At 47.5% G+C, this 27,267-nt stretch overlaps 3 protein-coding genes and 1 non-coding gene across 11 annotated transcripts in view; 3 read left to right on the forward strand and 1 right to left on the reverse strand.

Moving 5' to 3' along the window:
• Positions 1 to 27,267, forward strand: part of LOC142565921 (uncharacterized) — a 173,485-nt gene that overhangs the window by 125,142 nt on the left and 21,076 nt on the right. For 2 of the 5 annotated variants that reach the window (XM_075676527.1, XM_075676530.1), the window contains one exon: positions 5,720 to 5,856. The exons of 2 other annotated variants lie outside the window; for them this stretch is intronic. The gene's annotated coding sequence lies outside the window, so the exon portion shown is untranslated. Of the gene's footprint in view, positions 1 to 5,719; positions 5,857 to 23,605; positions 23,688 to 27,267 lie in introns of those variants that run through there. One more of the 5 variants, XR_012824919.1, reaches the window with a different exon arrangement.
• On the forward strand, positions 384 to 456 carry TRNAS-CGA (transfer RNA serine (anticodon CGA)). Its single transcript has one exon. It is a non-coding gene; the product is annotated as a tRNA-Ser (tRNA).
• On the forward strand, positions 5,514 to 10,106 carry LOC142565923 (uncharacterized). Its single transcript, XM_075676536.1, has one exon. It carries the CDS (start codon positions 6,015 to 6,017, stop codon positions 6,510 to 6,512), a length of 498 nt encoding a protein of 165 aa, XP_075532651.1. The 5' UTR covers positions 5,514 to 6,014; the 3' UTR covers positions 6,513 to 10,106.
• The window catches only part of LOC142565922 (uncharacterized), a 39,885-nt gene continuing 24,235 nt past the window's right edge, over positions 11,618 to 27,267 (reverse strand). Inside the window, exons 1-2 of one of the 4 annotated variants that reach the window (XM_075676531.1) lie at positions 23,314 to 23,418; positions 11,618 to 19,802 (exon numbers count right to left, since the gene is read on the reverse strand). In XM_075676531.1, coding sequence (XP_075532646.1) covers positions 19,149 to 19,709 — 561 coding nt within the window. In that variant the 5' untranslated portion in view covers positions 19,710 to 19,802; positions 23,314 to 23,418 and the 3' untranslated portion in view covers positions 11,618 to 19,148. Of the gene's footprint in view, positions 19,803 to 22,070; positions 22,157 to 23,058; positions 23,147 to 23,313; positions 23,419 to 27,267 lie in introns of those variants that run through there. The other 3 variants (XM_075676532.1, XM_075676534.1, XM_075676533.1) reach the window with 3 other exon arrangements.

Here is a 27,267-nt window from a genome sequence, read left to right on the forward strand (position 1 = left end):
AAGCCTCCCCTTGGGCGTTCCTCATAACCCACTGTGGAATGCTGGGACTCAACGCCACATTTTTTTTAGCCACCAGGTGTGTGCGATTAAGAATAATATGGGAGCAAAAGTGCGATAAATGAATAGTAGACATAAAACACGAGAAGGCACGTAATATAGCACGCAACATTGATTAATATTCCGGCAACATTCATGCCTTCAGGTAGCATATGTGGTTTTATTGACCGGTTGCCTTCACCCTAAAAGATCACGTTCTCGTGGCGCCTGCGGCAAGAAAGACGTTCCACGTCCGCCGCCAAGGTCTGTGAGTGGCGGCACTGGCTAACACTCCCAGGGTTCTACTAGGACACATAAATACCCAAGAAAGTGGATTGGAAAACAGCGCCGCGGTAGCTCAATTGGTAGAGCATCGCACGCGAAATGCGAAGGTTGTGGGTTCGGTTCCCACCTGCGGCAAGTTGTTTTTTCATCCACTTTAATTTCCATTAATTTATCGTTTCTTTATTTCATTTATTAAGTACAAGTAATTTCCCCTATGTTGTCCTTGGTGTCAGTGTTTGTTGGCTTCTTATGATATCACTAATAAAAATCGGGCCCCTCGGTTAACCCCCTTTCTTCTCGTTAGCACGCTATAATGTCACTCAGGGAGCAAGGCAGTTCCGGCAAAAACGCTTTCATATGCACAAACCGATGAGTTATGAGTGTGTTGTGAATTACCCGCTTATTTGCTCCTAATGTTCCATGTGTGCTTTTATTAAACAATTCTGCATAACGTGCAATTTAACGACAGAGACTCGCTATGGTTGTAAATGTACTAGAATGTGAAGATCGTTCTATATTATTGGTGAAAACGCCTGTTAATTATTCGAAAAGAATTCGATATTCGATTCGATTTTATTCGCTTCGATGGCTCTAGCACTATTCGATTCGTATTAAATTCAGTCTCAAAAGTTACTGTTCAAACTCCCCTATAAGCAATAAAGTGAGATGGATAGCTTTGAAGCAAGAAGCTAATAATACTGTTGGCATTTGTAGGCGTGCTACTTTGGTCTGGTGCTGAAAACAATATACAAAAATATCAATATGTAGAACCTGCAAGTTTATATTACGATTGCTATATTCAAGGAGGCAAATGGCAACAATGCCTGACGAAACTCCTCCACCAGGCGGCCAGAAAAAAAGCATGCATAAAGTAAAACTCGGAATACAGTGCATTTCCGTACGTATTCCTTTGAAGCACCGCCAAACGCTTTTGATGAAGGTTTCCTTTCATTTCTCAGCGGGTACTCGATCCAGCATTTCACGTGCATGGATGCGTGAATGTCATGTTGCGGTGAGTGAAGTCCGCCGAAGGGAGCAACACTGTCGGACACGCACACGCACACACACACACACACACACACACACACACACACACACACACACACACACACACACACACACACACACACACACACACACGCACACGCACGCACACACACACACACACACACACAAAAGTATCGCATTGTCCATGAAGACACCGATGTTACCTACTTCCCGAAACGCCTTGTCGCACCACAAAATTATAAGTTGTGATCAGGCTGCCTGCACAAAGGTGTGCATTGACACAGGCGGTTGACACACATCACGCGACCGACCACCACTGATGATGAAGAATCCACAGCCGCAGAGGCGTCTTGCAAACCGACACACCTAATCTTGTCGTTTTCAACTAAAATATGCCGCTTGCACATTGGGAACTTCTTTCGCACCAAACGGATTTGCGTCTTAATGGTCACACACAAACTAAGACCTTTCTACTTGCGACTGACTGACGTATCTAGGGAAGGCAGCAAATTTAAGTATGCTGTCTCGCACGTGTGTGACTCTCTTTGCTCTTCAATTGTTATTTGTAGGTATGTATTTTGAGGATAGTGTTGTAGCTGCCTTGAAATGTACCACGGCAGTGCCGGCTCCGGCAATTCTGTTACCCTGCCGAAGAAATTGCGGTAGCGGTAGCACGCTGCTTCGTTCAGCAGTTCAGCGGCACGAGTTGCAGAATCAAAACATCCATCTGTGAGCGACCGATTGAAAACAGTCGCTTACCAACCATTTGCGACGACCACTTTGTAGGTGGAGCGGCCTTCGCAACTTGCCTATGTAAATATACGCCTTAAAGGGAGGTGCTCCTGGGAGATCCATTTTCTTTAATAATGCAGCTAACTTAACAGATGTTATGCAAAGTATAAAGTTTACTCTCCGCCTTTCTTATGCGTTTTTTATTTTCTCAATATCTTTGAATATTTCCGTGCAAGTTGGAATAGAAGGGTCTCTTGCGCAATGTTTGGACTTCAGACCAGGCCTAGCAGAGTGTCATAAAATAACCTACATTGCTTCTTATAGAAAAGTCGTTGCGAATAAAGTCAAAATGTTTTCTCTTATCTCTATTATTATGAATAATTTAATTGGCACTGTCAATATTGAGGACATTGAAGACTGCCTCCCTTAAATTCTTATGACCACAATTTCAGAAAATTACTAACCTAAGTACTTGTATGCTACAAATCCTTGTGCATGCACGCACAAAATTTAGCTCTTATTGTGTCACATTAAGTACAAGTATTTTTTGTGCACAAGCAGTGAAAACAGAATGCAGCATTGGAAAAAAAGAGAGAGGCGAAGTTTAGGGTTTCTAAACATGCTAATTACCCGCCGTTGTTGCTTAGTGGCTTTGGTGTTGCGCTGCTAAGCAAGAGGTCGCGGAATCAAATCCCAGGCACGGCGGCCGCATTTCGATGGGGCCTAAATGCAGAGACACGCTTGTACTTAGATTTTATGTGCACGCTCAAAGAACCCCAGATGGTCAAAATTAATCTGGAGTCCCCCACTACGGCGTGCCTCATAATCAGATCGGGGTTTTGGCATGTAAAACTCCATAATTTAATTTTTAACATGCTAATTACAATTACAATTGATCAATTTGTATGGTATTTAGTCAGAATGCAGACCAGCCTTTTCACAATAAGTGTCCAAGTTGAAAATTCTCCTGCGGCCCTCAGAACCCTACCGTGCTTACTCCTCAAGCAGGGCTTTCTTTGCAGGACGGCAATGATGAGAGTTGGTTTCAGCCGTCTGTATTCCAGACATTTTTTCGGTTCTTCTCTGTTCTATGTGGTCGATCAACTACCGATCAACTACCGAGACCGATCAACTACCGAGCTGGAAGGGCGCCCAACACCTGCATAACATCTTCAAAGCCTTTGCGACCTATGTTGAACTACAGTATGCGGGTAAAGGTATCTCCACAACAATGCCGGAAGTAATTCTTGTTTCGGGGCACAGCCAGCAACGACATCTTGATGCTGAGTGACTGACGTTTGTGCAACTGGCGTTGCTGTTAAGTGCCTGACTTGCTGACGTTTTGAGTTTCGCCCTGAATACAGCGAGACAACGGCTTTTCGCTTGTCAAACTCTCATATGTACACAAAGCATAGCCCATGCAACTAAACAATAGGCAGAATTGGAGAATGAGCCGCTGCCGACTCACCAAGGGCTAGTGCTAGCTTGTTGTTACACCAGGAAGGCTCACCATCTGGGCAAACCTTGTGGCTGTGAGCTTCATTACTCCAGCATGAAAAAAAAAATGAAGCTCCTACAGCTACGATGCCTTGATTAGAATAATTTTTCGTACTCTCAAGCTCAGATAAACGTCTTGACTTTAGACAGATGAAAATATATTGTGTAAGTGTACTTTTCCTATCACAGTCTCAAAAAAAAGGAGCTTTTAAAGGAAAAGTGAGTTTTCCACCAGTCGCATCCTCGCTTTACTTCACCCTGCTTGATTATTGATTATTCATAAATGGAATGGCCAATAGCCCAATTTGTTAATTCTGCGGGTGCAGCAAAACGATCGTACACCTTCTTTGCAAGTTCCCTCGTTTCAACCCGCAAAGAGCAGCAGCTCTCAGCCACGCTATAGACGCGCGCTTCTGTAAAGGCGCTGTTCCGATATTTAAGAGACACCGGACAGCGTGACAAGTCGTGAATGTGCACTGTGCGACGTTGAATGTATTAGTGGGACGTTGGCACTGTATAAGACTTTGTGGTGCCTTCGCAGACTGTCACGGCGCCCACAGACACAGTTCTTTATTTTATTGCGATAGCAATTATACGAACACTCCAGGGGAATTTCCGCCGTCGACGTCGGCGTGATGTTACGTATAAAGCGGGGAGATGTATGTGCAGTTGAAAAGGGGGCGGAGGGCAGATAAGCGCGATTCCCCTCTTCCACTCCAGCCGCGGCTGCCTATGCACGTGGGGCTGAGCGCAGCCGTACGTGCTCTATATTGGAGGCAACGCAACACAGCTGATGGCTTCGTATGCTCTCTGTTCTTGCGTGCCTTCTTCGCGTTGAAGCAAGAGGCAGCACGAAGCACCCTTCGTGCTCGCCGCTGTTGCTGCCCTTCATTACGCCAGCGTTCTGACAGCCAGTGTCTGCAGTCATCGCGTGAGATGTGTTCACGTTTGCCTGTTCGCACCTGACACCATGCTTCTTAATTTAGTTAGTAAGCGAATGTCTACATTATATCTCATACAGCAAATAAAGCAAGAAACCTTGCTTCGTATAGTTGTGTAATAATTTGCTATCGTAATCAGTGATTAACCTTTCTATCGATAGCGCGACTTTCTTCTTCTTTTTCAACTTTTTTCTCTTATCTTTCGCACCCACTTCCCCAGTACATGGTAGCCAACTGGAGATATCGTCTGATTAACCTCCCTGTCTTTCCTTTGCTTTTATTTCTCTCTCTCTCCCCCTCTCTCTCTCTCTCTCTTGAAAAAATAACTGAACAAGTATTAGTAAGTTCGAGGTCGATGAGAATGCGGAAACGGTAAATACTGCCCAAGCATGGGACGTAACTTGAGACCTTTTCGACGCACTCAGTCTATTACCGGCAACGCCAGGCTCTCTACGTGTTCACGAACTAGTCAAAAAACAGCGTCCGTCAACGTATAGGCTGTTTCGCGAAGACTCTTCAGGTCTTGTCTCCTCCCTGCAGGTGGTTCCAAGAATGGAGATGAACCACAGCTGCGGCGGGACGGCCACTGCCGAGAGTCCATGAAGCGCAGCGCCCTCTATGCGATCGGGGCCTTCCTCGTGGCCCTGTGTGTGGCCGGCATCTTCTGCATCATCCTCACCGACATCACTGTCGGCCTTTTCATCATCGGCACAGCGCTTACCGTGGCCCTCCTGTTCGGCATCGTGTGGATGGGCCGCGCCTGCTACGGCGGAATGCCGCGTCGGCCGTCGCTCAGTGTCTCGACGGACGAGCATTGCCAGCCGCCGGGAGACTCCCTCATGGCCATCGACATTCCGCCCTATCCGGCGCCATCGGAGAAGGCCATCAGAGAAGCGCACAATGAAAGGGCCGACTCAAGGGCCGTGCTCTACAAAAGCAGAGACGGGGCCGTAGTCATAACGAAGAGGCCACCTGTTCTCAGCGACTCGGACAATGATTACAGCGGCGTTTATCTTTAGGGGGCCGTAGAGCTGTTACTGAAAGCGTGGCATTCGCCCAGGATATCCGCCGCGACAAAGAATTAAGGCTGTCGGCTACGTTCGTTTACTTTTCCTCTGGTTTAAAGCTTGCGTTCCAAAATACCCTGCCTGTCATATGACAGGAAGTTGAAGCGCGGCTGCTGTTTCTATCCCGTGTACCCCTTGTTTTTTTTCATGCAGCTGCTTCGTGGCCTGCCGATAACACACGGTCGTCACCTCGACTGCGTCCGCCGCATCTGTTGCGGGCAGAGAACTGCACATGTGCGCCGGCCTGGCGTGACCCGTTGGCTCGCGTCTGCCTCACTTGTCACCTTGCCGCAGCGCTAGATCTCCAGGGATACGCAACAACAGTTCCAGAGCGACAGGCGCGAAGCTGTTGCTACATTCCACGTCCCTGAGCGTGATGGCAGAGCAAAACACGGGGCCGACCGAGATGCGCTTGCCGGGCAGCTGAGAGAGGCCAGCGCGTGACACCATGGTCTCTTCAGTCATTCCGAGCGTCGGCATGGTCCCGTTGGAAGTGAGGCGGATAGACAATGCGACGCAGCAGCCGACCACGAGAGACGAGCGACGCCAGGAAGGTCGAGCGTCGCATACGGCTTCGGCGGCGCTCTGCTTCTCTGTGGTGACCCTGGTGTTCGTGGCGGGCATGGCTCTGCTCGCTTCGGGCCTCCACTGGTGGGGCCTGTGCCTGGTGGGAGCCGCGCTACTGCTGCTCGTATCACTTTGCTTGCTGCCAGGTGGCCGCGGGCAGCGGCCACTCGACCACCACGGCTCGCTGCAGGGCCGGCGCGTGGCGTTCGCCGGCGAGCCCGTGCCAGTGTCGACGTGCGCTCACCTGCGGACTATCAGCGGCAACGTAGTGCCTTACCTGCTGGAGGAAATGACGCTGGCGGACGTGAGCCGCATGTACCCGCCGCCGTTCCCGCCGCCTCCGTACCAAGCCAAAGCGACCGACGCCCGCAAGCAGTGAAGAACGTTCGAGCCGAGACGCTGGTGGGAGGCCAGTGCGTGAGAGTCTGCTTTAACGTCTGAAAGCTCTTCCGCGTAGAAAAATTAACATATTGCCTCTCAGCTCTCATTTCTTGGTTCATGCCATAGGAGTAGGAGCAGTGAACAACGGTTTGTTGCCTTGTATTATATCCTCCAACTGTCTTGGGTCTTTATTAGACTTGCATTGAGGGTCTGCGGGTATCATGTATAACGCTCGTGCCAGATATTCGCAATAGAGAAGGAGTCGAGCAATTATACCAACGATCGTTAATATAATTGCTCTTTCTTTCATTCCTCATGGAAAGCTTTTCTAGTGACGTTCTGCTGTTGAGTGTTGAGTGCTTTTGGTGTTTTGCTGTCTCTCTTTTTCTGTTATTTTGACGTGCCTGGGATTATATTCAAGTGGAATGGTGCTGTTATCTAGTGAGTGTTATCTAGTCCCGTGCGTCCGCTATGCTCTATATAAAAGAACGGCGTACGCCAGGCTACGCACGTTGAAAGAATTAAGAAATGTTGGTGCTTGACTCGATGGAAACGAGAGAAAACGCAGTGTAGGCCACTGATTTTTGATGAAAAACCCACTAGGTTCCCATAGTGTCCCTGTATGCATAGTTTCGGACCGGTGTTCGCAAAAGACGTTTTGCGTACGTAAGTGCATGGCTCCTGTGATTGGCCATCGTCGAGGCGATCTACTCTTTCTCATACTGACAACTATTATGAGTGGTGGCCGCCGGATGGCTCATCAAAAAGTAAACGCTGTTGCGCAAGACGCGTGCTGCGTAAACAGGCCCGGAGCATGTTGCCAAGCCCACTATATGTTTTCTGTCGGCATTGCCTGTGTCTGAAAAGTCAAAGTGCTTGTGGGATGCAAGTAATAATAATAATAATAATAATAATAATAATAATAATAATAATAATAATAATAATAATGTTTATTGCCACAAAATATACAAAACAGCACAAGCAGGCCGGTCTAAGCCTCAGTTGGCTTGTAGGACCGTGCCAATGAATGTAATAGACAAAGCAAAAAAATGTACAAGAGGTGAATTTTACTGTAGCTGCTTTCAGAAGTGTTTGAGCGTGCTTTTTGATGTCGCGTTAAAAATTTCTTCTGGTAATTTGTTAAATATGCCAGGCACATAAGCACAGCGTCTTGCCGCGCCATACCGTGTGGTTGAACGAGGAACTACATAACCGACATGTTTTCTAAGCTCTCTTGCGGCGGCACTTTTTTGTTTGAAAGCGGAATTCCAGAAATGTTTAACGACAACTGTTTCTATAAGAAATGAATGGAAGTTTGGTAGACCAAGTTCACGGAAGATATTTGCAGATGTTACTATTGGGGAATTGTACGCAACATTTTTAAGAATGTTTTTTATAATCCGGTCAACCCTGCATCTCCAACGATCCGAACAAAAGCCAAAGATTGTAATGCCGTACCTCAACACACTGTAACCTAGTTCCTGTGCTATAATCCTTTTTACAGACAAGGGTGCAATACTTTTGATATTAAATAACAGCCACGTTACTGACCTCAGTTTAGAACAAATAAGTGATAAATGATGTTGCCACGATAAATTACTATCGAAATAGATTCCGAGATATTTCACACAATCCACGTATGGAATAGGCGCACATTTACTATGAACACAGTCTGACTCATGCAAGTAGAGAGGCATGTTAATAACAGTAGCTTTAGTGGGGAGCGAAAACAAACAAGTTTTGTTTTTTGGGCATTTACAATTCCATTATTAGAGAACCAAAGCATTGCCTTGTGCACGTCATTTTGCAACATTTCAGTGGACGTTTTATAAGAAAGGTGTTTCGCTGATAATACAGTGTCGTCAGCATACTGGAATACTGAACATTTCGAAATTGCCAAAGGGAAGATTTTAACAAAGATAATAAACAACAATGGCGACAAAATGGACCCCTGAGGAACTCCAGCTTTCACCGACAGCTTAGAACTAAATACGCCCTTATCATCGGTAGAGACCACCTGAAATCTGTTGCTCAAGTAATTTTCGAGAACTTTGTAAAAAGGCCCACGAAATCCCCAAAAATGCAGTTTACTTAACAAGATTTGACGATTCAGGGTGTCAAACGCTTTCGCTACATCCAAAAATAGCGCACATGTGAAAATATTCTGATCGAATGCCGAGAAAAGTCCATCTGAAAATTCCGCAAGCAGTGCCACAGTACCACGCCCTGAAATAAAGCCAAACTGTCGATTGGTCAGGATAGAAAATTTGTTAAGAAAAGAAGACATAGTGTGGAAAAGAAATTTTTTTAAGACCTGAGAAATAATCGGCGATATAGAAATTGGCCGATAGTTTTCAATACTATCGTTCTTCCCTGACTTGTGTAGTGGTACAACTGCAGTTTTTAAGCATTCTGGAATTTCGTCGCCTTCCAAAAAACCATTCAGTATGTGCAGGATAATATCTGACAGCGCATTGAAATTCCTTCTAATGGTGTGTAAAAAAATTCCATCATATCCAGTGGGCTTGTTAGGACGGAAACTGAAAATAATTTCTTCCAGATCACCCTTCAAAATTCTCGGAAGAAAAGCCGACGCAGATACGGAATGCCCTAACGGCGTAGTGCTTGTATATGGAGATACGGCCCTTTGGAACGCTTTAACAAAGTGCCTGCTGAAAGCATCAGCCACTTCTGTGGGAGATTGTTGAAAAACGCCGAAAATAGACCGGTTATTGGAACTCACTCCTCTGAGATGATTTACCAAAGACCAAGTTTTGCTTACATTATTTGAATATTGTTGGAATTCATAAAAAAAAGTAACGGCGTTTGGCGCCACGCAGAAGAGCAACAACTCTGTTTCTTGCCGACTTGTATTCTAGTCGCAGTCTTTCGTTTCTGGGATTTCTTTTGCAGCGTTTCCACAAGTTGTCTCGATACGAAATGGAAGCGAGAATTTCCGTGTTCATCCAGCAGTGACGCTTTCTTATCGGCTTAGCTATCAGCCGTGTGCAACGCAATTCAAAATTTTTCATTTGCATACAGAACCTTTCATATACTTTGCCCGAAGAATCTTCTTTGGTTAAGGATGCCCAGTCAAACGAAACGATAAGGTTAAGCTTGGATTGATTAACAGTAGGGACAAGGCATTTACGCTGCCCAGATCCAGTTTCCACCGATGACGTTCTGGACGCGTCTGGTAAAACCAGACGGCATGCTACAAAATAGTGGTCCGCCATCCGTTGTAGAATAGTACATGACCTAAATGAACAGCTGGGAGCTCTGACCGCTATTTGATCTAAACAAGATTGGACTAGGCTATTATTAACTAATCCCGCTCTAGTAGGAGCTGCAATTGTACATTCCAGACCATAAGCGGACAACGTAGATAAATAATCACAAACAGTCACTTTTTCAGGGCATAAAATATTGATATTCAATTCTCCGATCAAGCAAAATTGGTCCACTGAGCTCCACTGCCGCAGAGCTTCTTCAAGCTCAACAAGACACCGAGAAAGGCTGCATGAGGGTGGTCAATAAATCGATAAGATATGGACAGAAAATGACCTTTTACAAACTTTGATCATCATAGATTCGGCATGTACAAAAGAGGCATCAACAGAAGAAACTTCACAGTTGTCGTTTACGTAGAGAGCAATGCCTCCGCCACGACGCCCGCTTCGTGTGACAAAATGTGCGGAAAAGCCCTGCAATGTAAACGTACCAAGGCAAGCCTGGGAAACATTGATTTCTGTAATCACAAATACGTCTACGAAGTTAGCTGCCGATTCAGCCAGAAATTTAAATTCGTCCTAGTATTTACGCAGACTTCGAATATTAACGCTCACAATGGTAAAATCTTCATCAGAACTGCACGGAAATTCTGTTTTAAATGAACTGAGGTCTGGTAGTTCACTGAAAGAAAAGGGCATGTTGGCTAAGCAATGTTTTCCAGGTCTGCTTGTTTACCAATTCGAACAAGAGACGCTGTTTCATTCTTTTTCACGAGAGAGAGAGAGAGATAAAACTTTAGTATGTCCTTGATGGGGTTCAGGGGTGGCGGGGGTCGGGAGACTAACCCCCAATACCCCCCCTTCCTCAGACGGTGGCCAGTCCTTGCTTTCTGACGGCGTCTTCGGCCATCCGGACGGCCCAGAGCTGCTCCTCTGGGTCCAAGCTGAGCAGCAATGTCTCCCACTGCTCGGCCGTAGTTATGATGCGTGTGTTAGTGCGGGAGGTGTTGGTGGGTGAGGCTTTGGGGCATTGCCAGATAATATGATCGAGGTCAGCGCGGGCCTCGCACGCTTTGCAGAGTGGGGAGTATGCATCGGGGTAAATGCGGTTGGAAAGCACGGAGTTCGGAAAAGTTCGTGTCTGAAGTAGTCTCCAAATGGTGGATTGAGATTTATTCAGTGTTTTGTGTGCTGGGGGGTAGCGTAACCGCTCTCTGCGGTAGTGTAGGAGAATTTCTCTGAACGTGACCATTCGGTCCCGCGCGTGACCGCGATGCAGAACAGAGGGCTGGTCGGGATCGGAAGACGCAGAAGGATGATGCGCCCGGTTTGCAAGAGCTCGGGCGGCATCGTGGGCGGCTTCGTTTCCAGCCAGACCCGAATGACCAGGGGCCCAGATGACCTGCACGCGGCGTTGCCTTGAGGGAGGAGTGCCAGAGAGAATCTTCTGCGCTTGGGGTGCTATCAGTCCTCTTGTGTAGTTACGAATGGCCGTCTTTGAATCGCTGATGATGCAGTGTGCATCATTGGTAGCCGCGTAGGCCAAAGCGATGGCCGTTTCTTCTCCTACTTCGGGTTGCGTGATGAATATTGATGCGGCCGCGGCGAGGCGGTACTGTGAACCCGCGACTGCGACGACCGCCATGGCGTTTTGGTTGGGGTATTCTGCTGCGTCCACGTAGGTTCACGAAGATCTTGCCTCCTTTCGTCCAACAAAACTGATAACCCTCCTCTCTTGCCTTCGTTCTCACTTTCCAGAAGAGATCACGGTTAACTTTGGTCAAGTTATCATTGAAGTAGATATTTGGAAATGATGCACTTTCACGTAGTTTCTTCAGCTTTCACCGCGCTTCAAGCCATTTTTACTTCCAAATTACAGATTTAAAGCGCACCAAGACCACAGGCGTACCACTGATTTTGACTTTTAAGCGATGTACAGCTGCAATATCGTCAGACGAAAACCCCGAGAGGTCCAGATTTGCTGCCATTTGCGTGATTGTTTGTGTTAGGCTTTCATTACTTTTCACTGGCAAACCGTGGATCTCAAGATTCTTTAGTCTGCTGTACTGCTCACTTTCATTTTGGTTTTCCTCTAGCTTCTGTATTACTGCTGCCTGAGTTACCACCGTTGTTTTCAGAGCTTCCAGTTTAGCGCAATCAGACATTTGACGTTCCTGAATGTCCTATTGTTGTTTCAAAACAGAATCATACTTCTCGGAAAAAAACGACACCGGTCCTTCTATTTCCTTAACTGATTTCGATACAGCCGTGAACTCTTCCTGCAGCAGTAGGAGAGAATCAACCTTCTTATGCAGAATCGGCAATGATTGCAAACTTTTTCTGATTTCCCTTAGCTCATCCAACAGTGATGACTCAGAACCACTGTTATCCTCCAGTTCAGCCTCTGTGCTGCTGTTTAGTTTCTTGTTACTTCTGCACGTTTTACAGACCCACGCATCTCTCTTAGCATTCCCCATTGTAGTGAAAGTGTTAGCTGCTATTCCAGCACATGACTGTGCTAGATGATACGAATATTTGCATTGAGCACACACCATTATTTTTCCATCAGTAGGCAGAGCCTTATGACAGGAAATGCAGCTGTCGTCTTTTCCCATTGTTCACAGCAAACTAGTTAGATATTATAAACATATGCTAATATACAACAGCCGGGAAACTAATCTACAAAACAGGCGTTAGAAGGGGAAGAATGTTCATTGAAGGAATTCTTGTCGAAACCTACACAGCTAGACACACAGCTACACAGCAAAACTACACAGCTGTAATAATAATAATAATAATAATAATAATAATAATAATAATAATAATAATGAAAAGAGAGAAAATAATGAAGGACTAAAAGAGATAGGTACATTCCAAACTGATGCGAGGCAGTTGACAGCAATGTCTGGGGCCAGATGAGTCGTTTTATTTCCCGACGATTACTCGCGAAGAACACAGAAATGCTACTTGGACGCAATGTCAAGAATTATCTGTATAACATTTTCAATCATGAAATTAGTCACGATTATTGGGACAATGTGTCTGCTGTCATGGTATAAAGCAGCCAAATCACATTTGTTTGGTTGCGTAAGTTTGGATGCACTTTGGTAAATGTACATACATCGTACTCCTGGTTCGTATATGGTATGTATGTAGTCCATATGCAACGTTGTTTGACTTCAATTGCACGCAGCAGCGCGAAGATGCGACAGAATTGACGGGCTACAATAAAAAAAACTGTCAATTCTGTCACTGCCTATGTGTTCTTGCGTGCCGTGTCGATTTGTAATCCAAAAGCTATACGCATGCGTAGCCTTGTCTGTGCAAATAATTCTGTGTAGCTTTGTTGTACGAATAACAGCTTTATATTCCTGCCAAGAGAACCACGGTAAGTTTTCGTGAGTGCCATACTACATCGTACGAAGGGCAACCAAACACTTATTTCATTATGGCAGCAAACGTACATTCTTAAACACGCAAAGGACGCGACGAGGAAGTAAACACACGACAGCGCCGACCTTAAGCCAATGCTTATTGCGTCGTTCGCGCTAAACATATATATGCTCGCAGGGAAAGTGTTTCATGGTGTCATCGCAAGCTACTTGCCATCGCTTGCCATGGCTCACCCGCACACGTGGGCACCCATCTATGAATGCAACCTCTTCAACGAACTGATTGAAGGTGGGCTTACACAATCCGTGCCTTTCTTTGCGATCATGTAGGCTTCGTAGATTTCCCTTGTCCGCTGCAACGCGTACTTTCGTCAAACGTTCGTATCGCTCAAGCCCGGAAGGCGACCATATTCTTTGCAATGAATCGCGAGGTTGCCACCAGTCTCAGATTTTAAGTAGTTATCATGCTCCCGTAGCCTGTCGTTGACGCAGCGCCCGGTTTGTCCAATGTAAGGGCGCCTGCACGACAAACGGATGTCGTAGATGATCCCTGCAGTGCAGGTGGAGTACACTTTTCGGAGTTTCTTTATGCGGTTTATGCGCGACTGGCCGCTCAAGGCACTTTGCGTGTGTATTTGCGGGCTTCTTTCACGCTCACTTTTATGCAGCACGCATTGAGCAACAGAAAGCTGAATCGGGAGTTTTTCATGTCGTTCTACAATTTTCTCAGTGACATTTTTAATCTATTTATAATATTTGAGAAGTTGATTAATTAAGTAAGGTTAATTATCTAATTAGGCTGCATGAAAAAAAATATAGTTTGAGCATCTCCAAGCGACCGAAAACAACATCATCTACAACATCATCTTTGTTCTGTCCAGCTAAGTGGCATTTGCATATTTTTAAACTCTGGCTAAAGTTAGCAGGGACACCCTGGATAAACTAAAGATAGGAAGCTTATCACCAGACTTTTTGTGTTGCTGGTAACCTTCTACTCCTCAAAGCGCTATTTTGCTGAAATAGGCAGTCACAGCTGACTTAGTTAATCGACAAGAGGGTCTCATCACTGGATTTCACCTACGTGGACGCGTTGTCAACACTACTGCGGTTAGTACTATAGGGTACAATAAGATCGAATTTGCCGAGAAACACTTTCTCCAGAAAAGTGGAACTCAATGGGCACGAAGATGGCTCATAATTATGCGAATATGTTTATTGCATCACTTGAGGAACCCTTTCTTCCGGCCAGATCTTTGAAGCTTCTTAGATGCTTCTTAGATGAACGAAAGCTTCTTAGACGACATATTTTTTATTTGGCACCACGGCGAAAAAAGTCTCCTCAGATTCGTAGCAGAATTTAATTCAGCTCATCCACCAATTTCTTTCACACACAGTTACTCTAAATCAGCGGTAAACTTTCTTACTGTCACTGCACAAATTAAAGATTATCGCATATGCACAACTTTATATGAAAAGCCAACAGACCGCCACCAATACCTTCATTCAAAAGTAGCCATAGTTGTGCGGGTTTCGGAATACTGCGGAGTTCTGCGGAGTTCTGCGGAAACCTTGCGGGTTTCCGCAGAACTATTACGTCAAACTCTTGCCTTTGTTCCGAGTTGTCGATAAATTCGACTTCGCACTGCCGTTTGCTAGCCCCCTGGTTGCTCAAATGGTAGAGCGGCTGCCCCGAAAAGGCGGTGGTCCCGGGTTCGAGTCCCGGACCAGGACGAACGTTTCTTCAACTGCGAAACTTTAATTTCGAGGAACCGGTATGGGTTTCCTTTGTAGCAATTGCTACGATTGGGTGGATGTCTCATTTTCCCTTTATATAATAGTTTTTGTACGAAAACAAATTGAGGGCAACGTAAGCGATACCACTGATATTGGTTAAAAATGAGGCCGATTCAGTAATAAAAACGTATTGTGAGCTCCTCTGTGGAGATGCATATATCTTTAGCAAGGTTCGTACTGTAACTCAATCAATGCATATGCAAACCGAATACGTGGGTGATGCTCAAAGGGCTCCTCACCAGGTCCGGCCATTTTGAGCTGACAAGCGCAGAGCATACATTGTGCGATAACGATCGTGTCTGTAAAGTAGTATAAACCGAACGCCGTTTTCCCTTCTCCTCGCGGCCGCCAGAACTTCGGGGCGAGGCATCTGTCAATAGGCCTTTGTCTATATCGTCATGAGTAACTGTAATCCCAGAAACAGCCCTTGGTCGCGCAGCTACCTACAAAAGTTGCGACGACTGAGCACTGAAAACTTGTCGAATGGTCTCTGAAAAGTTCGAAAAAATACTGTCAAGAGCTTTCGCCATAGCTTTTTCCACAGCAGCAGCTATAATATCACCAAGACGTGCATTAATAATATTTTTGTGACCAGCAGCAGCTTCAGCGTACTCACATGATTTCTGCAATACAATAGTCCGAGCCTCACAACGCGAACATCGCTTCAGTTCTATCATTTGTAGAAATTGAAGCTCTTCCTCTCGCAGGGTTGGAATATTGACACAAACAGCATCGCTCGCTCTTAGAGGGACATGTATTTGCATAGTGGCTTCTCCGGCAGTGAAGATCTGCTCTCCGCGATTGGCTAAAAACTTTTTTGGACCGCCCCCACTTCGCCTGTCTATCACGCGACGTAATGAAAACCGCGATATCTCCCCGTCTAATATGACGTGTACACATTAAGTATGCATGATTACAACGAAGAAAAGGAAAATAATTATTTCTGATTCGGCGCTTTTCGCCATTTTTCCCTCTGCTATTGGTCAAAAGTGTTTTCGGGCTGCACCCACTTCACCTGTCTGTCACGCGACGTCAAAAAACCGCGGAAAGTCACGGCGCCAAAGTGACGTGTACGCGTTAAAGATGCAATAATATGCAGAATAAAACTGAATTTCTTTCTGATTAGCCGGAGACTGTCCCGTTGCAAAAGGAATAGAAGATGGCTGCCGCCGATCGCTCAGGCACTGGCTAGTCGTACCTGCCGGAAAGAATGGATTTATTTGGTGTTATAAAAGTTTTCGCGTGGCCGTATAACGTTATTGAATCCTTCAGGCATGTTCACGCCATCGCTCTGCCAACTCTTCTTTGATGAGGATTGGTTTTTGCGGTATTTCTAACCTTCCGTTGCCCACCGCCGCAATTTTCGATCAGCCACCGCGAGCTAAGTAGGGGAAAGCGGACCAATCGCAGACGCGGGCTCCACCCTTTTCATCCGGTTAACTATTTTCAGTGCGCCGGCTCGGCCCCATCGAAACCCTCTCTACTTGAGCATGCTCCTCGCCCCTTGTCAGCCAATCAGATAAGAAAAGCCGCTTTAATGTAGGCAATCTTATTCGTTTTGAAAGCAAACAACACTGAACTCCTACAAACGAGATCATTTGATTGGGCTGTTCAGGCACCGGTGCGGGTCGCCACCCGATGCTTGCGTTGACGGATACGTAAGTTCGACGTCAGGAGAATGGAATAAAAACGTATTGCAATAGTTTACGTTATAGGAACCCTGATCTACATCTCCTAATACTATGGCCATGTCGCCAACACTGAACGCATTGCAGTAGGCGGGGACAAAGGGCATCAACTCTTTATATCAACGGCCACGTCTTTGTGCCTGCAAAAGTGACGATGACCTACTCTGTGGGGCCTCTTTGATTCTCAGAAACTCGTGAACATCGGTATACGGAGATGGCACCTGCCGTGTAAAACATATTCACATATACTCGCGTCGACTCCACGGAGTAACCCTATGGCGCAAGCTAGATGAACTGGAATAAAAGAACTGACCGGGTGATTCGCGAACATTTCACTTTAGAAGGTCAGAGACACAGGCCTGGTCCTGCGAACAGCATAGAGTGCCGCCTCTGCCAAATTTCGGAGATCAGTTCTGCTCTGGAAGTGCGGAGTAGCTTTCAGCAGCTTTTCTTGAATTGCCTTTGGATTCTTGACGCGGATGAATCCTCCACTGGTCAGCACTAGGGCAACTGGAACACTGTTAACGCCAGTGCGCAAGAAAGCCTCTATAGGCATATCATTAGTGGCAAGAGAAGCCGTCCAGAGGAAAGACATATGGCCAGGAGAAAAAACAGACATTAGGAACTCGCAATGAGTTGAACCAGACAATAAGAGCAAAACACTAAACAAAACGAAGGAAAAATAAACCGCCCGATACTTGACCAATACCCCACAACTCGAGGCCTGGGTACAGCTCAGGCAGAGTCGGCCGTTGTTTTGTATTGCTTCCAAACAAAGGCTGTTACTACGAGGATAACCCACTACGCTCAATAAGGACCATAAAGAAAATGTCCGACGATTATGACACTCCCTAATGCGAAATTTGAGCGCAGCTATACACGTGTTTTGATTTCGAAATATATTGAGGCAAAGAATTTGAGACCGAAACCACCGCACAGACTGGCAGTGGGCCAGTGCTGTCAGCGCCTTTGCAGAGGGACGGGCAGTGTGGGAACGCTGGCCTGATGAGCGGCGTCGGAGCCGGCTGTGGAAGACGACGACGAAGGCGCGAGCAGTGGAACGAGCGCGTCCGCGTGGTTACGCCAAAGGACGGCGACGTTCAACTCAGGAACAGGCGCGCTTAAGGGTTGCGCTCTAGAAGCCAACAGGCAATGATGCCAAGGAAAGCATATGGGTATTTAGCTATGGTTGAATTTGAAATTTAAAAGAAGCTGAAGTAAAGGGAAATAAAAGTGGACGAAAAGATAACTTGTCGCTGGTAGGAGACGAACTGCGGGGGTTGTGGGTTTGTCTCCCACCGGTGACAAGTTACTCTCTTAAACAAATGTACACCCTTTGGGGTGTATATTTGCCACACAACAATCGTCAGCTGCCTTGCTCGCGTTTCCTTTCTTGAAAACGCTACGATCGTTACTTTCCTGTCGAGAATGCTTGTCATGCTGATAACGCGCATGCGGTTCGTGACTTGGAAGTACCGGGCTCACAGCGTTAAAGGAAATGCGGACAAGACAGATGACGATTATCGTTGTGCGGCAAGATACGACCCAAAGGGAGTAACTTTGCTTAAGAGTGTATCTTTTCGCCCACTTTCACTTTCCCTTTACATTATTTTCTACATTTCAATTTGATCCACAGGTAAATAGCCCTATGCTTTCCTTTGCTTCATTGCCCGTCGGGTTTTATCGTCGTGATTAACAAAAAAACCAAGCTCATATGTTTCCCTTGTCCTTGTACGCTCAAGAACTCCGTGCACAGTTTTACAATGTGCTCTACGGTGGCCGCAATATCCGCGACTGGGCTTCAGTAGCCCATGTCGGTGATTGATCATATCTAAAAGACTGGCTCATTGCCTCTTTTAGAAAATGGACGTGTCATTCATCCCTTTCATTCCACGAGTCATTCTCTTAAACAAACATTAATAAATGTCGAGAGAGCTGCGACAGGGGACAGCTACACGTACTTCCACAGCGCGAAAAGCTGCACTTCGTACTTGTTCCATGCAGAACGGTGCAGTGAAGATGGCATATTCGAGGCCCGTTTTCGTTATTTCTACTGCACCCTGGTTCTATTCCCCCCGTTCTGACCTTTGTTTGTCGGTGCATTATTCCCAGCATGGCGTTGCTTGCGAAAGAAGGCGCTGTTAGCCACAGGCAGCGTAGGCCGTGACGTGCGCTTCCGAAGAGCGATATGCAGCCTGTGTCGGCAGCCCAGTGGTCAGCGTGCTGGGCTGCCAGCGCAGCAAAAGCGCTTAAAATTTGAATTTCTTTTTTTCTACACGATTTCATCGCACCTGCACACGGCTCACTATGAGACCTCGTTCAACCAGGCTACATCGGTAGACAACGCGGAATATCGCCGATGTGTTTATTCCACTAGTTTGGCCTGCTGAGGTAATGCACACGCGGAAGCTGACTGGATAGTTGTTCAAACGCGCACACACGTGATCGCGCGCGACTATCGGCAGGGCCGCGGATGAAAGAGGCGCTGATCACAGGACCTTGGCGTGAGTCTCATCTGCGCACGGGCCCGCTATACATCGGCAGCGGCTGGTGCGGAGCCCCTGCGCGCGCTCTCGGCCAGCTGATGCGCCACCTCAGCGGCCTTCTCAAGCCGTTTGAGCATCATCACGCTCTCATAGGACGGCGGCGGTGGCAGCAGGTCCTCGTAGGCTGGCGGGGGAGGGCTCAACGGAGCCGCTCCGGCAGCTGCAGCCGCAGGCGTGGAGGAGTACACGTACGTGCCGCTCACGGTGGGCACGCGGATGACGAGAGCGGCGTGCCGCTGTCGCCGGTGGCGCGCGGCACGCGGCATAATTGAACGCATGTGGTGGCGATTGCGCCACGCGAAGATGAGCACGACAGCTGCGGCCAGCAGGACGACCCCCATAGCGAGCATGCACGCCGAGATGATGCGCAACTGGAGCCGCCGGTAGGGCAGACCGCTGGACAGGAGCACGGCACCGCTCACGGCGAAGACCAGTCCGAAGGCACCGCAAAAGGCAACGCAGTGTGCGATGGGCGGCATAGTGGACCTCCGGTCACCGGCCGCGGGCTGCGGACTCTCGACAACGTCTGTCGTTGATCGCTCCATCTGGCTTCTCGCAGTTGCTGCGGTCGATGGCGGCCACTGGCTCCGCAGCTACTGCGACTTGGCACCAATGCAGACGGACACCATTCTGCGCTCCTGCGGTGGTGGGGTGGGATCCGAAAGGTGATGTTTCTGATCACAGCTGGCATGTCAGGTAACAAAGCAAACCATGAGAGGCAAGAACAGTGGACCTGTTTGTCGTGACATGGCCTCACCGCGCGAACATCGATCAATGTCTTTCAGGACTTGCGAGGCCGGAGAGTTAGAATCAAGGCACCCAAGCCTATGTGCCCCTCACAAGCGCTAGCCCTAACAAATAGTGTCCCGCTACTGCGCATGCGCTGAATGCGAACCCCTTCCTAGGGTTTCCACGAGTTCGCACTTGGTTGCCCCTAAGCTTTGTATAAATATACATAGTGGCACCGATTGAAGCGACAGCCCCCGCCTTGCACCAAATCTAACCTGAATTCGAAAGAAACTGGTAAGTTCATGACGAACAAATGCTGAAAAATGCTATCGCCTTCACACATCTCCCGAAAGTGAGGAAAATGTAACGATAAACATATCGTTTGTCGATCGAGAGTTGGTAAACTATAAAACGGGATGTTTTCCGCTCGGGTACCGTAATTTGGATTGCCTTGGCGAGTGACGCCAGCTGCTGTGTGTTGCTTCCGACAGGAAAAGCATGGGTCCCATTCTGGACACTGTCAAATTCCACCATATGAAACCACCCAGTGGTGGTATTCTGAGCCAATCCCGCGGTAGCATGCATGTAGCCCCCTGGGCCAATCAGAGCTGAAAAGATGGCGGAATTTGACAATGCTCACATTAGCACCCCAATATTGAGCTGCTTGGATTATCCGTCCCTGTCAGCCCCGGACTACTAATCAGTGATCAATTTTCTCGGGCTTCTTCGGAAGCTCCGCCAACCAGTCCGAGAGCCGTGATCGCGTTCGTTTTTCAGGTTCGCAAGTCCTGGGCCGCTCGCGGACTCTCGTGCTTCACAGCAGATCTTTGTTCGGAGAGCTAGCCAAAGAAGATGCGTGCGGCGCATGCCGTCACGTTGTGAACGACGCCATGTGAGCTCTGCCCTTCTAGCTTTCCCTTCATTGCCACAGAAAGTTGATCGAAGGACCGAAAGTATAGCTGCGTTTCTCCTGCCAGCTTTCTTGTGTCCGTAATGTTCCCACCATGGTTATCACTCTAGCCTGAGAACAAGGTTTAATCTTTCGCCTAGAGTTTTAAACTTGTATCAAGCGCACGGGTGCATTGTTCTCAAGCACAACATTTAGAAATACATTCCGCACCCGAAACGGCAAGCAAGCGCTCGGCGCTAATGCAATCCAGGTACCCTATACGAAACCGCGTCCCCTCCGGGTTAACCGGAACGCAAAGCTGTCGCCGTTTAGTGCCATGGAAGAAGGAAACAAACTAGGAAACAAAGCCTTGGCGAGTGTGCTCTTTGTAAAGCCATTCCCTTCGCTTTCTCCTCGCAATACTACCCAGCACGTGAGGTCTGAGACTCGGCGTATTGGCTGAAAATATTTGGTTCCGGGTAGTTTCTCATCGATGCGCACTTGTTCGGCGCCATAGCTCTCTCTGCAGAGCGGGAGCCCTAAAACCAACCGCGCGCTCCGACTTGACGATGACGTGTTGGGCTGGTCCGTTTGGCTTCTGTTGTGCTGCGCAATACTCTCTCCTAATTCTTTCATTCACCCATGGTTGGTGCATCCTCAGCCTTAGGTGCCCCTATGCTAAAGCTCCTTATTTATTCAGGGGCCGGGAATAATGCGCACACGTGAGCACGTGAAGAAAATTTTTGAAACGCAGTGAAAACAAGAGACATGTCAGTTATATGACTATGCCTGAAATTTTTCACTGGCTGTGCCCATGCAGATTCAATTTGCCAATTGTTGTTGGCCATACTTCCACCTATCGCATGATGCTGAATTTGAGATATCAAGTGCACCCCACAGTTTTACTAATGCCAGAAGCTTGGCATTAAGCTCAACGTTTGACGCGGGAAACGTGCTCGAGAGCATAGATAATTAAAAGCCTTTTCAGATATGTTCAGCGCTTCGGATTATTGCGCGATATCTCGGGGTAAATTATGCAACAGCAGTTAAGAAAGAAAGCGTAGTTAACAGAATAAAAAAAGAAGAAAACAAGAAGAAACTTTACAAGATAGGCACGGCTTAGAGCGCCTGAAAGCTGAGCAAGTTCGTAAGTATTCACGATACTGAAAGACAACCTAGCTAAATAAGAAATAAAAGTGTTTTGAACGCTTGCCTTTCGGTACCATGCATTTCATGCACAGCCTAGTTATGTGTAACTAGCCCAACACACACGGGGAGCTGCACATACCGGTAACACACCGTCTTCAGTAATTGTCATGGTAACTATAGCGCCAGTGCACTGGTGGAGAGCGCCCTCTTCAAATGCGAGCCGAGACGCACCGTAAGACAGCCGCTGGCTTGGGGGCCGATGTCTCGTTATAGAGCACTTAGCACAGCTAGCGGGTGAAGGCTGTCCACGCAACACTTGAAAGTGATACCCTGCTGGTACAGTTGGCGGAGCCGGGAGCGCGTCGAGCACACTGACAGTGATCGGCGCGCGAAGCACGTCGTCGCCCGGCATACGTGCGTAACTAGATAGCCGCCGCTGTACCTTGACACCTCCCCGAGCCAGCGGATACGTACGGCCTTCAGCGGGCACAGCGCGACTGCCATCCGGTGATCTCGCCGTAGCAGTGCAATTCGGGCGGCGAGACGACCGGAAGGCGTTTGCTCACCGCTGCGAGGCGTTATAAAGAGGAGCTGCCGGCCAGAGGCAGCATTTGCACCGTTTTAGTGGCTTTACGGAGCACGATGTTTCGAAAGAACACTTGATAGCCCCTTGCAGTTGACTTTCCACCAGCTCCCCATGATGTTCTTGTGAGCTCCCGAAATAAATTGTGCTACTTTTCTCTCACGCAATCACAGCACTCAACTGTCGCACCAACACTATTACACGCTATAATCTCTTTTGACGAAAGTTTTGGATGAAGTCAACAAAGTTTGACTTGACCAACATTTCATTTATTGTAGATAATGCATTGTCAATTGAGGTCAATTTTCTGTTCTGCGACAATTATTAGGTTACATAGAGTACCACGCTTAGGAGCGTTGTTCAATCAGGCGCAGAAATGGCTTAGCTTGTGGTGCATTGCTGTCAGTAAAAATGCTCATCTCCTTTTCTCTCTGCCGCTCACCAAAAACTAGAGTTAGAGACTGCCAAAAGGTGTCAAAAGACCCCGCCGAACAGCTACGCTATTTGAAGAAGAGAGAAAGTTGCACGATAAATAAGTGATCACCTGGTGCAATCGTAGAAACAGTTCCATGCGGTAGTCTGTAGGACAGTAGATTATGCTGAGATTCAATTTCATTCGGCACGCATTTATCCAAACGGGCTGAACAGTTTGATAGAATCCAGAAACGGCCTCGCGCTCTGCACCCCCAACGACTCATTCAATGCGCTCAACCCATTTCAACGTCGCGCGCGTCGCCGCTCTCGTATCAGTGGAGATACACATGCGTAACGGGGGAAAATCGAGCGTAGATGCACTCACAGAATCTTCCGTTTAACTGCTGCGCCCTCCGTGCCGCTCGGATGGCTTTTCCATCGCTCCGATACCGCCTCCTTAGCACATTCCTGGCGATAGAGTCCCCCGTTCCTGGGAAGCCCGATAATTGGTGGGATAGCAGCGAGGTGCGGATACGGGCCGCTCGGCCGACGTCCGCGCGCGCGATTACGACGGTCTCGCCGGAACGACAGCACCGACGCGGTCACCTGGGCGGCCGGAGGTCTCGAGCAGGAAGGGAACGCCGCTGCCACATCGGCCACCGGCCGAATCTGCAGGCGATGGCGATGCGATCGACCTGGCCGGTGGAACGCTCCACGCGCATCCCCACGAGACACGCGGCAATCGACGTACACTCAGAGGTGCAATTCTTTGCTAGCATGTAGTGGGGAAAATTAGTCAAGCTATTTATTTATTTATTTATTTATTTATTTATTTATTTATTTATTTATTTATTTTTGGGTTCTACGTGACAAAGCCACGATACACTCTAAAAACAGTTGCACCCTTTGGGGTGTATATTTGTTCCACAACGATAATCGTAATCTGTCTTGCCCGCGTTTCCTTTCTTTAACGTGGCGAGCCCGGTACTTCCCAGTCACGAACGGCATGCGCGTTATCAGTGTGACGCAGCATTCTCGACAAGAAAGTAGCGAGCGCCGAGTTTTCTAGAAAAGGAAACGCAAGCAAGGCAGATGACGATTATTGTTGTGGGACAAATGTACACCCCAAAGGGTGCAAACTGTTTTTAGAGTGTATGATTGTGAGGCACGCCTTAGTGGGAAACTCCGGATTAATTAACCACCTGGGGCACTCGGGCGTTTTTAACGCGTTACGTTTCTTAGGGTACGTCACGCGCTTTCTGAGGGCTATGTATATATCTATGATTGCATGTTTATGTCTATGTATGCTTCTACCTAACCGTTCGCCCGCCTAGCCGCGTCACTGGGTAGTCTCTTGGTCGAAGGGGTAGCGCATCGCGCTGCTGTGCTGAGGTTACAGGGTTCGAAACCAACCACCGAACCCACTTGGTTGACAGACTATGTGGCAATGTATACATACGTGCCGCTCTTCAACGAACTTCTTTCACGCCGACGTGAGTCGCTGTAGATGGCGAGACTGGGTAGCTTTGCCGCTGTTCGAAGAAACTGTTTGCCGCCGACTTGGAGCATTGAGTATGTGCCACGCGGTCTGTGCTGGTCTTCAATGAGCCTATTTGATGCCAACTTGGGCCACTGGTATGTGAGAGTATAGCATGTGCCGCTCTTCAATTAACGTCTTTGAACGTATGTGCTACTGGGAATGTGCCTTAAGTTTATCCTATGCTGAGCGGAACCGAACCCACGTCACAAGGGTTCCTTAACAACAGCACTCCGATGCTTTAGCAGGCCGCGTCGCAAATGCACAGGGTATGTGCCGCTTTTCAATGAACGCCTTTCGCGCCAACGCTTAAATTTAGCGAGCTGCGCCATGCATGAACTGTATATGCATAACGGAACAGTATGATCCGCTCTTCAATGAACCTCTAGCGAACTTGGACCACTGAGTATGTGCCTCTGAGTGTACGGCATGCGAAGGAACAATTCTCAGCGTTCGCAGGCACCGGCGCGCCACACTTTTCGTCTCGGCCGCCGCCGCCGGGATTTGAACCCGCACCCTCAGGCTTAGCGGCGCAACGTGAAATCCATTTCGCCACCACGGCGGGTAACTATATTTCAATAAGCCAATATCAAACTACTATAAAGCTCAGTGATTGGCCCTGCAGCGCTTAACCAATTGTTTATTTTATGTCCGTTTGTGCGCATTATTTCAAGAGCCCTTCTTCATCTCCCCTCCTTTTTTAGTCTCGCGTGTATAGACTAACACCCTACCCAACCATCTTTCTTTACTTGTGCAATGAGTGTATCGTCAGCAATGTGATAGACACTGATAGCCCTGCAGGGCTAGTAGTGGCGTATGAATCGCCCGATTCCCATAGCCTAATGTCATTCTTAAGTAGATTAGCAGTTCTAATACCCAGTATCACGGTGTCAACAGTCGGCCTCTTCTCAAAACTGTTCAAGAAGCACGTGCACAAAGCAGTGAGGTTGCAATATTTCTTCCTTTCGACAAGCTTCCAGGGTGCAATTGCGCTTATTCGATTAGAGCACAAGCTACACTCTCCTCTGAGCGAATGCTGCCAGTGATAGAAGTAAGGCCCTTTCGTAACACATCGTCCGAACCCCTATGAGTCACAAGGTCTCTGGAGGATATGACAAAGCGTAAGTTAATGCAGTTAGTAGCAGCAGAAAGAAATGCGAAAAAGAGCAAGAGGCGGTGATGGTGATGATGATGTCTACATCGAAGAATAGAAAAGAAGACCATTAGAAAAGATTGCGTGTGAGTGTTACTCAGCATTCTTTTAGCGTACCGGTCGCAGTGCTCGAGTGACGTATACGGGAGTGGTTCAGTCGTTGTGCTGGCTTTGGAGACGGGGTCTTCGCTTCGGAGTCAAGCTTAGTCGCATTTTGACAGTATTCGCGGCACAGATATCCTTAGAACGATAGATAGCTGAGCTAGTTGGTGAGGATTCATTATGCAAAAAGGTGAGGCGTGCAGACAGGACACAAGAAAAATGGACAACACAAACGCCGGCGTTAGTTATGTCCACTTCTATACTCTTGTGTTCTATCTGCACGCCTCACCTCTTTTTTTTCATAAAGATAACTTTAACTGAGCTTTCGGTGCGATTTAATCAACGATATATAAGGGTTCGCTACGCATCATTGAGTCTTACATTGGATACGTCACATTAACATAGTTCGCTCACGGTGAATTTAGAAGATCCCGCGCTTTCTGCTCTGTTTTAGTTTCCTCGCTTCGCTTACACTTAATCTTTTTGTATTACATATGGACTGTCATGTACACAGGTGAACTGATAACATAGAGTGACGGCTGTTTGAATGTTCACGCATGAAGTTTTAGCTTTAAAAGAGAAAAACGACATTCCCTACCGGTACATGACAACTCGCATGCCACACCAACCAATTGTGACGACTCCTCGTACTCCTTCTCCGAAACAACGAGAACAACAACAACAACAACAACAATAAGAAGAAGAAGAAGAAGACGAAGAAGAAGAAGGTGCTCAAAACAGTAAACAAAGTGTGCCCACTCCATTTGCAACGCACCTCATCAGTGGGCTACAAAGGAAAGTATCAGCCCGAGATCACAAATTCGACTAGGGTCTTCGTCAGGGCTGAGGTTTTCATTGTTCCCCACACTGCTGATAAATTCAAGTAGCCGTCTTCCTGTGATATTCTGACAGGCGTTCCGGAAGATATAACGTGAAACGTCTCCTCATCCTCTTCTAATTATTCGCCCCAGTGCAGAGTAGCGAGCCAGGCTCTTCGACTTTTATTATCATGAAACTCCTCTCGCTTTCTTTCTCAGCAAGGTCACTTCGCGCGACCAACGACTTCCGTTGTTTTTGGTTCAGTTTCGATCATGCTACATGCTCGAAACACTAAGTTGTTTGATTCGGTACAACCATAATATCTGCGATGTAGTACTACATTACTTGCGGCTACCCCTGCGTAATAGCCCTGTTTCATGAATGGCGTTAGTGGAATGTTAGGGCCACTGCCATCCAATGTGTTGCGCACTTTGCACGCCACAAATTACGCCGACTTGTGGCACCTAGCGCTTTGAGTCTCTATGTTCTACTACGCTCTCCTTCTGCATAGGCCCACATTCCCCAGTCATTTCCTCGTAGCAACTGAGGCGGCGTAGACGCTGTTGCGACATTATACCGTCTCCTGGATTGTCCCAGGTCGTAACGGTATAAGTTGTAACATTTCTTCCACGGAGTAGGAAAAAATCAGCCATCTTGTAGCCGTCATGCTATTGTCATCGCCGTCGTCTTGCTTCTATTGTGATGCACACAGTTGTTCGTCTTCTACA

The sequence above is a fragment of the Dermacentor variabilis genome, unplaced genomic scaffold (assembly GCF_050947875.1).
Source record: "Dermacentor variabilis isolate Ectoservices unplaced genomic scaffold, ASM5094787v1 scaffold_12, whole genome shotgun sequence".
NCBI classification, from domain to species: Eukaryota; Metazoa; Arthropoda; class Arachnida; order Ixodida; family Ixodidae; genus Dermacentor; species Dermacentor variabilis.

What these genes read in the sequence shown, in the direction of transcription:
- LOC142565923 (XM_075676536.1), top strand. Translation starts at nt 6,015, where the DNA reads ATGGTCTCTTCAGTCATTCCGAGCGTCGGCATGGTCCCGTTGGAAGTG.